The following is a 12,864-nucleotide window of genomic DNA, read 5'->3' as shown; positions in this document are numbered from 1 at the left end:
TTATCATCCACCACATTGTCAGTATTGTACAGTGGCAGTATTATATTCAGAGGGTACAGTGTGTGGTAGTATTATATTCAGAGGGTACAGTGTGTGGCAGTATTATATTCAGAGGGTACAGTGGGTGGCAGTATTATATTCAGAGGGTACAGTGTGTGGCAGTATTATATTCAGTGGGTACAGTGTGTGGCAGTATTATATTCAGTGGGTACAGTGTGTGGCAGTATTATATTCAGTGGGTACAGTGTGTGGCAGTAATATATTAAGTGGGTACAGTGTGTGATAGTATTATATTCAGAGGGAACAGTGTGTGGCAGTATTATATTCAGAGGGTACAGTGTGTGGCAGTATTATATTCAGAGGGTACAGTGTGTGGCAGTATTATATTCAGAGGGAACAGTATGTGGCAGTATTATATTCAGAGGGTACAGTGTGTGGCAGTATTATATTCAGAGGGAACAGTATGTGGCAGTATTATATTCAGAGGGTACAGTGTGTGGCAGTATTATATTCAGAGGGAACAGTATGTGGCAGTATTATATTCAGAGGGTACAGTGTGTGGCAGTATTGTATTAAGAGGGTACAGTGTGTGACAGTATTATATTCAGAGGGTACAGTGCGTTGTAGTATTATATTCAGAGGGTACAGTGTGTGGCAGTATTATATTCAGAGGGTATAGCGTGTTGTAGTATTATATTAACAGGGGCCAGAACAAAGTGTATGCCCTAATGGAGACTGGTGTAAGGAGGGTGGAAATTTGAACCATTAAAGGGGTACTCCGGTGAAAACCTTTTTTCTTTTAAATCAACTGGTGGCAGAAAGTTAAACATATTTGTAAATTACTTCTATTAAAAAATGTTAATCCTTCCTGTACTTATTAGCTGCTGAATACTACAGAGGAAATTCTTTTCTTTTTGGAATGCTCTCTGATGACATCACGAGCACAGTTCTCTCTGCTGACGTTACTATAATAATAAAAACGCTTTATTTATTGTTGTCCTTAGTGGGATTTGAACCTAAGTCCCCAGCACTGCAAGGCAGCAGTGCTAACCACTGAGTCACCATGCTGCCCTTAGCATGCATCTGCTATGCATGGTTGCTAAAATGGACAGAGATGTCAGCAGAAAGCACTGTGCTCGTGATGTCATCAGTGTTGCAAAAAGAAAGGAATTTCCTCTGTAGCATTCAGCAGCTAATAAGTACTGGAAGGATTAAGTTTTTTTTAATAGAAGTAATTTACAAATATGTTTAACTTTCTGCCACCAGTTGATTTAAAAGAAAAAAGGTTTTCACCGGAGTACCCCTTTAACTTATAGGTTATCCTTGGGCAACCCAAAAAAAAAAACTTGTTTCCCCAAACAGAATTCCACACATTAAACTATGTTTAGAATTATCATCCGCCACATTGTCCTGATTTGGAATAAGTCACTTGACCAGCCGGTCTATAAATATGCTCCAATCAAACAATACAAGGTGCCTACAGAAACACCTGCATTCATATACTTTCAGGACATAGGCGTCTGGACTTGAAACTTAACGGGTTACTCCGGTGGTCAACGTGTTTTTCCGTTTTTGACTTACCCTATTTGTTTTGCTTCATTTCTATTCTTGTTGTTTAGCGACTCTATTTCCGTTCTTTGTTGTCTTTTTATCCACCACTTTGTTTTCCTATCTTTGCTTCTATTTCCTGTTTCTTGCTGTGCTGAAAACTACAAGTCCCAGCATGCCACATGCCTTGCTGGTTTGCGGCGGCTCCTTTTTCTTTCTCGTTTGTTTGTTCCGCCCTTTACCCATCCTACTATTTTCCCGGGTCGGCCCCCTTATACACAGCACACTAATATAATCAGCCTTGGTTGGGATACACTGTCATACACACACAAAAGGGAGTGTTCAGTCTGTGGTATAACACCAGCATGCTGCCTCTGTAGTCTCCTGGGGGTTGTAGTTCACCACACCTCTGTAGGGCATATGCTAGTGTTTCCCAACCAGGGTGCCTCCAGGTGTTGCAAAACTACTACTACCAGCATGCCCGGACAGCCAAAAGCTGTCCAGGCATGCTGGAAGTTAGTAGTTTTGATACAGCTGAAGACACCCTAGTTGGGAAACAATGCACATCCAGCTGTTGCAAAACTACAACTCCCAGCATGCCCAAAGACTGTCAGGGAATGCTGGGAGTTGTAGTTCTACAACAGCTGGAGGCACACTGGTTTGGAAACACTGGTGGAACATGATGTGTATGCTGAATAGGCTAGGACAGTGTTTCCCAACCAGTGTGCCTCCAGCTGTTGCAATACTACAACTCCCAGCATGCCCAAAGTCTGTCCAGGCATGCTGGGAGTTGTAGTTTTGCAACAGCTGGAGGCACACTGGCTTGTAAACACTAGCATACACACACACACAACAGGGCCTCCAGGTGTTGCAAAACTACAACTCCCAGCATGCCCTGACAGCCTTTGGGCATGCTAGGAGTTGTAGTTTTGCAACAGCTGGAAGCACACTGGTTGGGAAACACTGGTGTAACATGATGTGTATGCTGAATAGGCTAGAACAGTGTTTCCCAACCAGTGTGCCTCCAGCTGTTGCAAATCTACAACTCCCAGCATGCCCAAAGTCTGTCAGGGCATGCTGGGAGTTGTAGTTTTGCAACAGCTGGAGGCACACTGGTTTGTAAACACTAGCATACACACACACACAACAGGGACTACAACTCCCAGCATGTGTCATTCAGGATTCCCCCCTCCACCTTCACATATAGAGATCATTCCCAGTATGAGAGTTATTCCCCTGCAGTCCATACATTCCCCAGCCCGTGCACCTTCTCATCCTCCCCTTCAGATAACACTTATCTTCTCTGTGAGGTCCTTCTCCTGTGCAGACCTGCGTCCTTAGAATACAGAGAGGGGGGAGGGGAGGTGAGGAGCTGTGTACTCAGCTGGATGAGATGAGGGGGCGTGGCTTATTTTTCACATGCAGACAGAGAAAAAAAAAGAAAAGCTGTGACATCTTGTCCACAACAGACTCAGAACTGTGGACAACAGTAAAAGAAAACCCTCTGAACTGCAGAACTTCCTGCCCAACAAACAGGTAAGCAAAACACACACATGCTGCCAAAACATATAACACATGTATATTGCAAAAAAACAAAACTTACAAAGATGCCATATAGTAAAAAAAAATTACCACCGGAGTACCCCTTTAAGGACGCCATACGTATCCATACGCCCCCGTTTCAAAGTCCTTAAGGACTGAGGGCGTATGGATACGCACGTGGGAATTCTGGTCCCCGCCGCTCGCCGGGCGGGGACCGGACCGGGGTGATATCTATCAGCAGGCACCCCGTGCAAACCCCTGGGGGGGTCCCGAGACCCCTACATGTCGCCGCAAATCGCAGACCAACGATTTGCGGCTTTTCCGGGTCAATCGGGTCTCTGGTGACCCGGAAAAAGGGTGAATGGGGCTGTCCGAGACAGCCCCATTCACCCTTACCCAGCAGGAGTGAGGTGGCACGGAACGACCGACCAATCACGACCCTGCTGGGTGGCGATCGGGATGGCGGAGATCGGCGCCGGCGGGGGTCCCCTTGGGATCGGTGGTGGCAACAGGAGCAGCAGTATCGGCGGCAGCAGCGGTGGCGGTGCAGGCGGCAGGATACAGCAGGAGGTGACAGGAGGTCACTGTATGTGCTTCCCTCAGCTTGCTTTGGAATTTTATAGGATTTGTGAAGGCTTTCTGGGATCAGTAGTCTTGGCTCTCTCTCAGCTGTCTCTCTCTCCAAATTTACAGCCCTAATGCAGTGCATGAGGCTTTATTAACCTCTTAAACCCACCCCTATGCTTTGTCCTTAGTGGCTTGGGAGCTGTAATGCACATAATGCAAGGTATTGATTGGATAACCTGTGGTCATGTAATATTGCTGATAGCTGCAGGATTTTCTGGGCTAACCTGATGTCATCTCAGAGTTCCCAGTACTTCCACCTTTCATTAAAGGGTTACTCCACTCCAAAGCATAGGGGATAAGATGTTAGATCGTGGGGGTCCCACCACAGTGGACCCCCGCGATCTCTGGGCCTGGCAGTGGGGGCGTCCAGAAGACTAAAGCTTGCAGCCCATAGATGTGAATGGAAGGGGTGGGGCGGCTGGCATCGCCAGTCATCGTGCACAGAGCGGAGTTCGCTCTGTGCACCGAATGATAGTAGTGCTGCAGCGGAGATCGTGTGGGGACCCCCGCGATTTAGCATCTTATTCCCTATCCTTTAGATAGGGGATAAGATGTTTTTTCAGCAGAGTACCCCTTTAACCCCTTAAGGACTCAGCCCATTTTGGCCTTAAGGACTCAGACAATTTAATTTTTACGTTTTCATTTTTTCCTCCTTGCCTTCTAAAAATCATAACTCTTTTATATTTTCATCCACAGACTAGTATGAGGGCTTGTTTTTTGCGCGACCAGTTGTCCTTTGTAATGACATCACTCATTATATCATAAAATGTATGACGCAACCAAAAAACACAATTTTTGTGGGGAAATTAAAACGAAAAACGCAATTTTGCTAATTTTGGAAGGTTTCGTTTTCACGCCGTACAATTTATGGTAAAAATGACGTGTGTTCTTTATTATGAGGGTCAATACAATTAAAATGATACCCATTATTACATACTTTTATATTATTGTTGCGCTTAAAAAAAATCACAAACTTTTTAACCAAATTAGTACGTTTATAATCCCTTTATTTTGATGACCTATAACTTTTTTATTTTTCCGTATAAGCGGCGGTATGGGGGCTCATTTTTTGCGCCATGATCTGTACTTTTTTTTGATATCACATTTGCATATAAAAAACTTTTAATACATTTTTTATAATTTTTTTTTTAATAAAATGTATTAAAAAAGTAGGAATTTTGAACTTTTTATTATTTTTTTTCGTTCACGCCGTTAACCGTACCGGATCATTAACATTTTATTTAATAGTTTGGACATTTACGCACGCGGCAATACCAAATATGTCTATAAAAAATTTTTTTACGCTTTTTGGGGGTAAAATAGGAAAAAACGGACGTTTTACTTTTTTATTGGGGGAGGGGATTTTTTTTACTTTTACTTTTACATATTTTTAAATATTTTTTTACACTTGAATAGTCCCCATAGGGGACTATTCATAGCAATACCATGATTGCTAATACTGATCTGTTCTATGTATAGGACATAGAACAGATCAGTATTATCGGTCATCTCCTGCTCTGGTCTGCTCGATCACAGACCAGAGCAGGAGACGCCGGGAGCCGCACTGAGGAAGGAGAGGGGACCTCCGTGCAGCGTTATGAATGATCGGATCCCCGCAGCAGCGCTGCGGGAGATCCGATCATTCATTCAAATCGCGCACTGCCGCAGATGCCGGGATCTGTATTGATCCCGGCACCTGAGGGGTTAATGGCGGACGCCCGCGAGATCGCGGGCGTCGGCCATTGCCGGCAGGTCCCTGGCTGCGATTAGCAGCCGGGATCAGCCGCGCATGACACGGGCATCGCTCCGATGCCCGCGGTTATGCTTAGGACGTAAATGTACGTCCTGGTGCGTTAAGTACCACCGCACCAGGACGTACATTTACGTCCTGCGTCCTTAAGGGGTTAAGGCACCAACACGTCATGTGTTCTTCATCCCTTCTTCTATTATTACCACCTTTTGAAAATTCAGCGAGCCACTGTCAACCCAAAGTTGCTCAACTCTACTCTATCAATGAGTATATATATATATATATATATATATATATATATATATATACTAGCTGAGTACCCAGCGTTGCCTGGTTTTTCCTACCTAATCCTTGTGGGGGAGGAAAAACAACAAAGGAGGAAGTACTTGAACTCATATCCTGACCTCATATCCTGACCTCATATCCCATCCTCATATCCTGGGTGTGGCATGCGGAAGAGGTGTGGCCAGACTGACGCACTCACCAAAAGATGCAGAGCTTGTGAAGTAAGGTACTGGAAGTCCTATATACTTGCATAGGACTTAAATGGGTACTCTCATAAAAAATAAATGTTTTTTATTAACTACATTATGCAAAAAGAAAAATGTTTGAAATATATTTTACTTAAAAAAAATAATGTTTTACATGTTTTTTTTTACATTTGAAAACCTGACCACTAGGTGTCACCCTATATGGCTCAGGATTACTTCCCCCCCCCCCCCCCTCCCCCTGACGTTGATTAAGTTCGGACCAACGCTGGCCGGGCAGCGTGGTCCAAAATGCGCATTCACATGAATGAGGAGAGGGAGATGCAGGGGGCGGGGATATTTAAATTTGGTGTGCCACGCACACGAGCGCTGTGCTCGCTCTCTGCCTGATTCCTATACAAACTCAAAATCTGTGCTCAAAATTTAAATATCCCCGCCCCCGGCATCTCCCTCTCCTATTCATTGCAGCGCGAGCTGCAGGAGAGAGAGGAGATGGGCGGAAGCGAGCCCCGGCCAGGCTTCAGATGACGTCGCGCCTGCCGGGGCCGCCCACTTCCTTCCCTCACCAGAGAGCTCAACTCTGAGCTCCTGCAGCTGTGCAAAAGAAGGTAATTTTATGGGGATTTGGGGAAAATAAAGACAGGGATAGATGTAGTTAGTGTCAGGGACAGATGGGGAGGGGGAATAGGGAAATTTTATTTAGTGATAGCTACTCTTTAAGACAAAATCCCCATCGTTCATGTAAGGGAGTAGGTTAGGGTTAATTTAACTATTTTATATTTTTATTTGACATAAAAGTAACATGTGTACTAAGGTTAATAAAAAAAATATCTCCAGCCATTTGGAAGTTATGCTGGAACATACATTTCCCATAGACTTGCATGGGACTTTGAACAAAAACCCCAATCCTCGCAAATGGGGGTGGGTAGGGTAAATTGAGCTATCCTATGTTTGTAGTTGACATATAAGTAACATATGTACCAAGTTTTATCAAAATATCTTCAGTTTGGAAGTGATGCTGAACATACACACAAATACATACACACACACACACACAAATACATACACACACACATTGAGTTTTATATATATATATATATATATATATATATATATATATATATATATATAATTATTATTATTTTTCAATTTATAATGAACCCCTTAAGGACCAAGGACGTACCGGTACGTCCGGAATCCTTTCCCTTTCTATAACGTGGGGCCACGACGTGGCCCAGCGTCATAGCGGGTTGGGCCTGGCCTCTAACAATGGCAGGGACCCGTGGCTAATAGCGCGCGGCAGTGATCGCGGTGCCACGCGCTATTAACCCTTTAGACGCGGCGTTCAAAGTTGAACGCCGCGTCTAAAGTGAAAGTGAAACCATGCCGGTTATCTCAGGGAGCGTCCTTAACAGCTGTAGGACACGAGGAGGGTCTCCTATCTTGCCTCCTGGTGTCCAATTGCCGAATGACTGCTCAGTGCCTGAGATCCAGGCATGAGCAGTCAAGCGGCAGAATCATCGATCACTGGTTTCCTATGAGAAACCAGTGATCAATGATAAAGATCAGTGTGTGCAATGTTATAGGTCCCTATGGGAGCTATAACTGCAAAAAAAAAGTGAAAAAAAAAGTAAATAAAGATCATTTAACACCTCCCCTAATAAAAGTTTGAACCACCCTCCTTTTCCCATAAAAAAAAAAACTGTGTAAATAAAAATAAACATATGTTGTATCGCCGTGTGCGGAAATGTCTAAATTATAAAAATATATAGTTAATTAAACCGCACGGTCAATGGCGTACGCGCCCAAAAATTCCAAAGTCCAAAATTGTGTATTTTTGGTCACTTTTTATATAATGAAAAAATGAATAAAAAGTGATCAACAAATCCGATCAATACAAAAATGGTACTGTCAAAAACTTCAGATCACGGCGCAAAAATTAGCCTTCATACCGACCCATACGCGGTAAAATAAAAAAGTTATAGGGGTCAGAATATGACAATTTTAAACGTATACATTTTCCTGCATGTAGTTATGATTTTTTTCAGAAGTACGAAACAATCAAGCCTATATAAGTAGGGTATCATTTTATTCGTATGGACCTACAGAATAAAGATCAGGTGTCATTTATACCGAAAAATGTACTACGTAGAAACGGAAGCCCCCAAAAGTTACAAAATGGCGTTTTTTTTCAATTTTGTCTCACAATGATTTTTTTTCCCATTTCGCCGTAGAGTTTTGGGTAAAATCACTGACGTCATTACAAAGTAGAATTGGTGGCGCAAAAAATAAGCCATAATATGGATTTTTAGGTGCAAAATTGAAAGTGTTATGATTTTTTAAAGGTAAGGAGGATAAAACGAATGTGCAAAAACTGAAAACACCCTGGTCTTTAAGGGGTTAAGATTTATATAGACAATATATATGTTTATAATGTAATTAAAAATGTATATTTTATCCTAAATTTACCTTGAGATGAATGTGAATTAAATTGCTATGCTTTACATAGAATGAGGCATTTTATTCACCATGGTAAACATACAAATCTTAGTTGTCTTTTTTACATCAAGGGTTTCATTATTATATTATACATATGTCCTTCATATAGTATCAAAGCCTTCAACATATGACTAAAATTTCTTGAGCATGGAGCAACTTTCTGGCAGTTATGTTAATTCATAGCCTCTTAATTTAGATTTCAGATAGAAAAATAATCCATTGAAAATCCAGAAATCTAGAATTAGTAGAATTATGTTTATAAAGAATAACTGTACAGACATATGCAGCATAGAGGGGTTGATATTAGTCACTTTTATACATTAGAATCTGCACAAAAACATACAAAACATGATCATATGCAATGATATATAACTTATAAGAGACCGTAAATGCTTGTTTTATGATAAGTAGTTGTAAAGAAATAGAAAATAAGAAATCCAATCTGCTCATGGTGTGTCAGGAAGAAAAAGCCAATCACAGCAGCCAAAAGGGTTTCTTTATCAGAATCAAATAATCTAAATGGAAAAAGATAATGGGGGTATTTTCCAATTTATATAACTATGTAATCGAAAAGCATAAGAATATGGCCACCTTTATACAGCTTCAATATACAGTAAAATCTCTTTGAGGAGACCACACAAAATTACCCAAAAAAGTGTTCTGGTCTTCTAGGGGGTGGTCTTTCCAAAGAATGCATAATTAATGTGAAACTACAAATATGTCTCCGAATAATGAGTAACCTTATAAACACATTGATAAGGTATTATGCTTCAAAGCTGGTATTTTTCAGCTGTTTGTCTTAGGGTCTAAATAATTTGCACCATGTTTGCTTACACACCGCCTGCAATCTATATGCCAATATATTCTGCAGTGCACTCCCAGTGGGCCTGTTCAGTTTAATAGACTGTGATGCGTTTCTTCCGGCCAAGAAGCGCATCATCACTGTGCGCGAAACCGCCGGCAGTCGCCTCTGAGCGCCCCACGCCATGGATGTCTGCTGAGATGACGGAGGATCCGGGAGAAGGAGCAGAATAGTCGGTACCTATGCGGTGAGTGCAGGATTACATTTTTTCACTTGTATTGCACTTTATGAGTCTGGTTATCATTTGTCCTAGCACCGCCGAGGGACCCATTTATGCCTATTGACCCACTGATGGTATCCTTTATTGTTTCATTTGAGTTGATAGCATTACCTATATTACAGTAGTGCAACTTGGGCTTTCCTTCTTCTTGTATATGATGTGGAGTTTTAGTGACTATATTCAGTCCCAAATGTTTCCCAAATGTTTTTTTTTGTCGACATATACTGGCATCTAAGGGCAAAACGTGATGTAAACTTCTTTAACAGTGTAGCTGAGCAGCAGCTTTAAAACTATAATTCAGGTAACTTAAAGGGGTACTCCAGAGAAAAACTATTTAAAAAATCACCTAGTGCCAGAAGGTTAAACAGATTTGTAAATGACTTCTATTTAAAAATCTTAATCCTTCCAGTACTTAGCTGCTGTATGCTCCACAGGAAGTTCTTTTCTTTTTGAATTTCTTTTTAGGCTGACCACAGTGCTCTCTGCTGACACCTCTGTCTGTTTCAGGAACTGTCCAAAGTAGGAGCAAATCCCCATAGCAAACCTATCCTGCTCTGGACAGTTCCTGAGATAGACAGAGGTGTCAGCAGAGAGCACTGTGGTCAGACAAAAAAGACATTTTTAAAGAAAATAACTTCCTGTGGAGCATACCGAGTACCCTTTTAAGATCACAACAATGCAATTTATTTGCTATCTTACCGTAATGTTTTACAGTATGTAGAATTCTAGTTGGGAAATATTAAAGGGGTACTCCGGTGCTTAGACATCTTATCCCCTATCCAAAGGATAGGGGATAAGATGCCTGATCGCGGGAGTCCCGCTGCTGGGGACCCCCTTGATCTTGCACGCGGCACCCCGTTTGTAATCAGTCCCCGGAGTGTGTTCGCTCCGGGTCTGATTACCGGCGACCACAGGGCCGACGGAGTGTGATGTCACGCCTCCGCCCCGTGTGATGTCACGCTCCGCCCCGTGTGACGTCACGCTCCGCCCCTCAATGCAAGCCTATGGGAGGGGGCGTGATAGCTGTCACGCCCCCTACCATAGGCTTGCATTGAGGGGAAGAGCGTGATGTCACATGGGGGCGGAGCCGTGACGTCACTCGCCGTCAGCCCTGTGGTCGCCGGTAATCAGACCCAGAGCGAACACGCTCCGGGGACTGATTACAAACGGGGTGCCGCGTGTAAGATCACGGGGGTCCCCAGCGGCGGGACTCCCGCGATCAGGCATCTTATCCCCTATGGTTTGGATAGGGGATAAGATGTATAAGCGCCGGAGTAACCCTTTAAACAGTGTTCTATAGTAGACATACAAAGTGATCATCCATGTCCAAGTTGTCTTACTCATGTTTTCTACTAATACTAATTTTTACACAATTATAAAATTGAAATGCAAATTAATTTTTAACATTTCATACACTAGATACATCTGTACCATACGTTACAAACTTTGATGACATTATGATATTTAGTCTTCACAAAAATGATTTTAAGGATGAGAATCCTTAAAGGGGTACTCCGCCCTTAGACATCTTAAGGATAGGGGATAAGATGTCTTATGGCAGGGGTCCCACCGCTGGGAACCCCCCGCGATCTATCCTGCAGCACCCCCTGTCATGATCCCGCCCCCTTGGGACATGACGGCATCCCGCCCCCTTAATACAAGTCTATGGGAGTGGGCATGACGGCCATCACGCCCCCTCCCATAGATTTGCATTAAGGGGGCAGGCCGTGACATCACAATTATCCGACCCCTGTATTGCTCGTCATCAGGCACGGAGCGAAGTTTGCTCCATACAGCAGATGACAGTGTGGCAGGAGACATCGCAGGGATTTCCAGCGGCGGCACTCCCGTGATCAGACATCTTATCCACTATCCTTTGGATAGAGGATAAGATGTCTAGGGTGGAGTATCCCATTAACTTTCTGTTTGTTTTTAAACAAATGAAATTTTACTTCAAATATGTGTTTTCATTCGCCCCTTACTTTCAATATACATGTGTATCATCATGAAGTCATCAGGAGGCTTCCAAAGATACCTTTAAGAGATAAGGAAGTACTTAAAATGTCTTCATTTCTTCTTCTTTACTGGTTCCCCAATATTTGAATCAGCTTTATTTGCTGCAAATCTTGACCGTGGTGATCTTGACCGTTGGTCTATTCTCAAAATTCTATCAACAGTTGTTCCCGTGAGACATTTCTCTTTAGTCTTTTGTTATAAATGAAACATATTGTGGTGTGGAATCCCTCAAACATGCATACATGCATGAGGAAAAATGCTCTACATGTTCAAAAGCTTAAAAGCCTTAACATGTTGGTCTGCTATTTAGGAAGGAAAAATCAACACTCTATTGGTAAGAATACATAAATATCACAGAAAAAATGGCAATACACTAAATTTGAGACTTGAAACAATTTTTTTGAGTTCACTGAAAAGTTTTTGAAGGAGAAAATCCAGACAGGAAGCTTCAATTGCAGATTGTGGATGGTTTCTTGGTAAATAGGTGAGCTAAATCCATCTGGTTTCCAAACTTTCATTTACAAGACACATTTTCTGCCTGTGGAATGCTAGAATAAAGGAGAGTAGGAATTACTCAGTTGGGTTAAGTAGTAATCTATATCATTGTACAATATTTACAATTACCCTACCTTGTTGCTACCACATTATCTTCTTTCTCTGCTGCCCTGAAATAGAAAGAATGATCCAAAACAACCAATTACTTTAAAGAGTTATTCAAAGTGATGGATAAAGTGTTTACATAGATTGTGTGTATATATGTTACTGTACAAACTTCCTGGTTAATCAGCAAAACAAAGAAATGAGTTCAGTATTTATGTTTATATCTTTTATATCTAGGTATCAGTTTAGAAAAGAATCAGTGAGCCAGATTTATTTATCGGCCTGAAATAAAAACTGTTTGGTTTTGCCCATAGCAACCAATCACAGCTTAGCTTTCATTTTACCAGATCTCTTTAGGATATGAAAGCTAATCTGTGATTGGTTGCTGTGGGCATATTAGAACATTTTTGATAAATCTGGGCTATTGTGAACATCACTGGGGAAAGGGATATTTTCACATATTTAAGTGTAGTTATTATTATTATTTATTGTTATTATTATGAATATACTATAGGACCTATCCTTTGGACAGTGTATACATTTTGTGACATTTTCTATTCTTAAAAATGAGTGGCTTTTATGGCATGCCTATAAATATAAGACAAAAGAAAGAGAAGGAAGATTTTGCTTCAAGGTTCTCATTGCAGAAACTGCAATTGTTAACAGAATATTGCTACGCAGTCAAGGGGTGTAATCAGGGATCGAGTCCTGC

At 41.9% G+C, this 12,864-nt stretch overlaps 1 protein-coding gene across 10 annotated transcripts in view; it reads right to left on the bottom strand.

Moving 5' to 3' along the window:
• Window positions 1-11,930: 11,930 nt before the first annotated feature.
• The window catches only part of ATCAY (ATCAY kinesin light chain interacting caytaxin), a 113,082-nt gene continuing 112,148 nt past the window's right edge, over window positions 11,931-12,864 (bottom strand). For 8 of the 10 annotated variants that reach the window (XM_056573731.1, XM_056573721.1, XM_056573746.1 and 5 more), the window contains 2 exons: window positions 12,182-12,217; window positions 11,931-12,100 (listed from right to left, as the gene is read on the bottom strand). In XM_056573731.1, coding sequence (XP_056429706.1) covers window positions 12,067-12,100; window positions 12,182-12,217 — 70 coding nt within the window. In that variant the 3' untranslated portion in view covers window positions 11,931-12,066. The remainder of the gene's footprint in view (window positions 12,101-12,181; window positions 12,218-12,864) is intronic. The other 2 variants (XM_056573776.1, XM_056573762.1) reach the window with 1 other exon arrangement.

The sequence above is a fragment of the Hyla sarda genome, chromosome 1 (assembly GCF_029499605.1).
Source record: "Hyla sarda isolate aHylSar1 chromosome 1, aHylSar1.hap1, whole genome shotgun sequence".
NCBI lineage: Eukaryota > Metazoa > Chordata > Amphibia > Anura > Hylidae > Hyla > Hyla sarda.
Note: the sequence above shows the minus strand (reverse complement) of the source record. Positions and strands in the feature narration are given on the sequence as shown.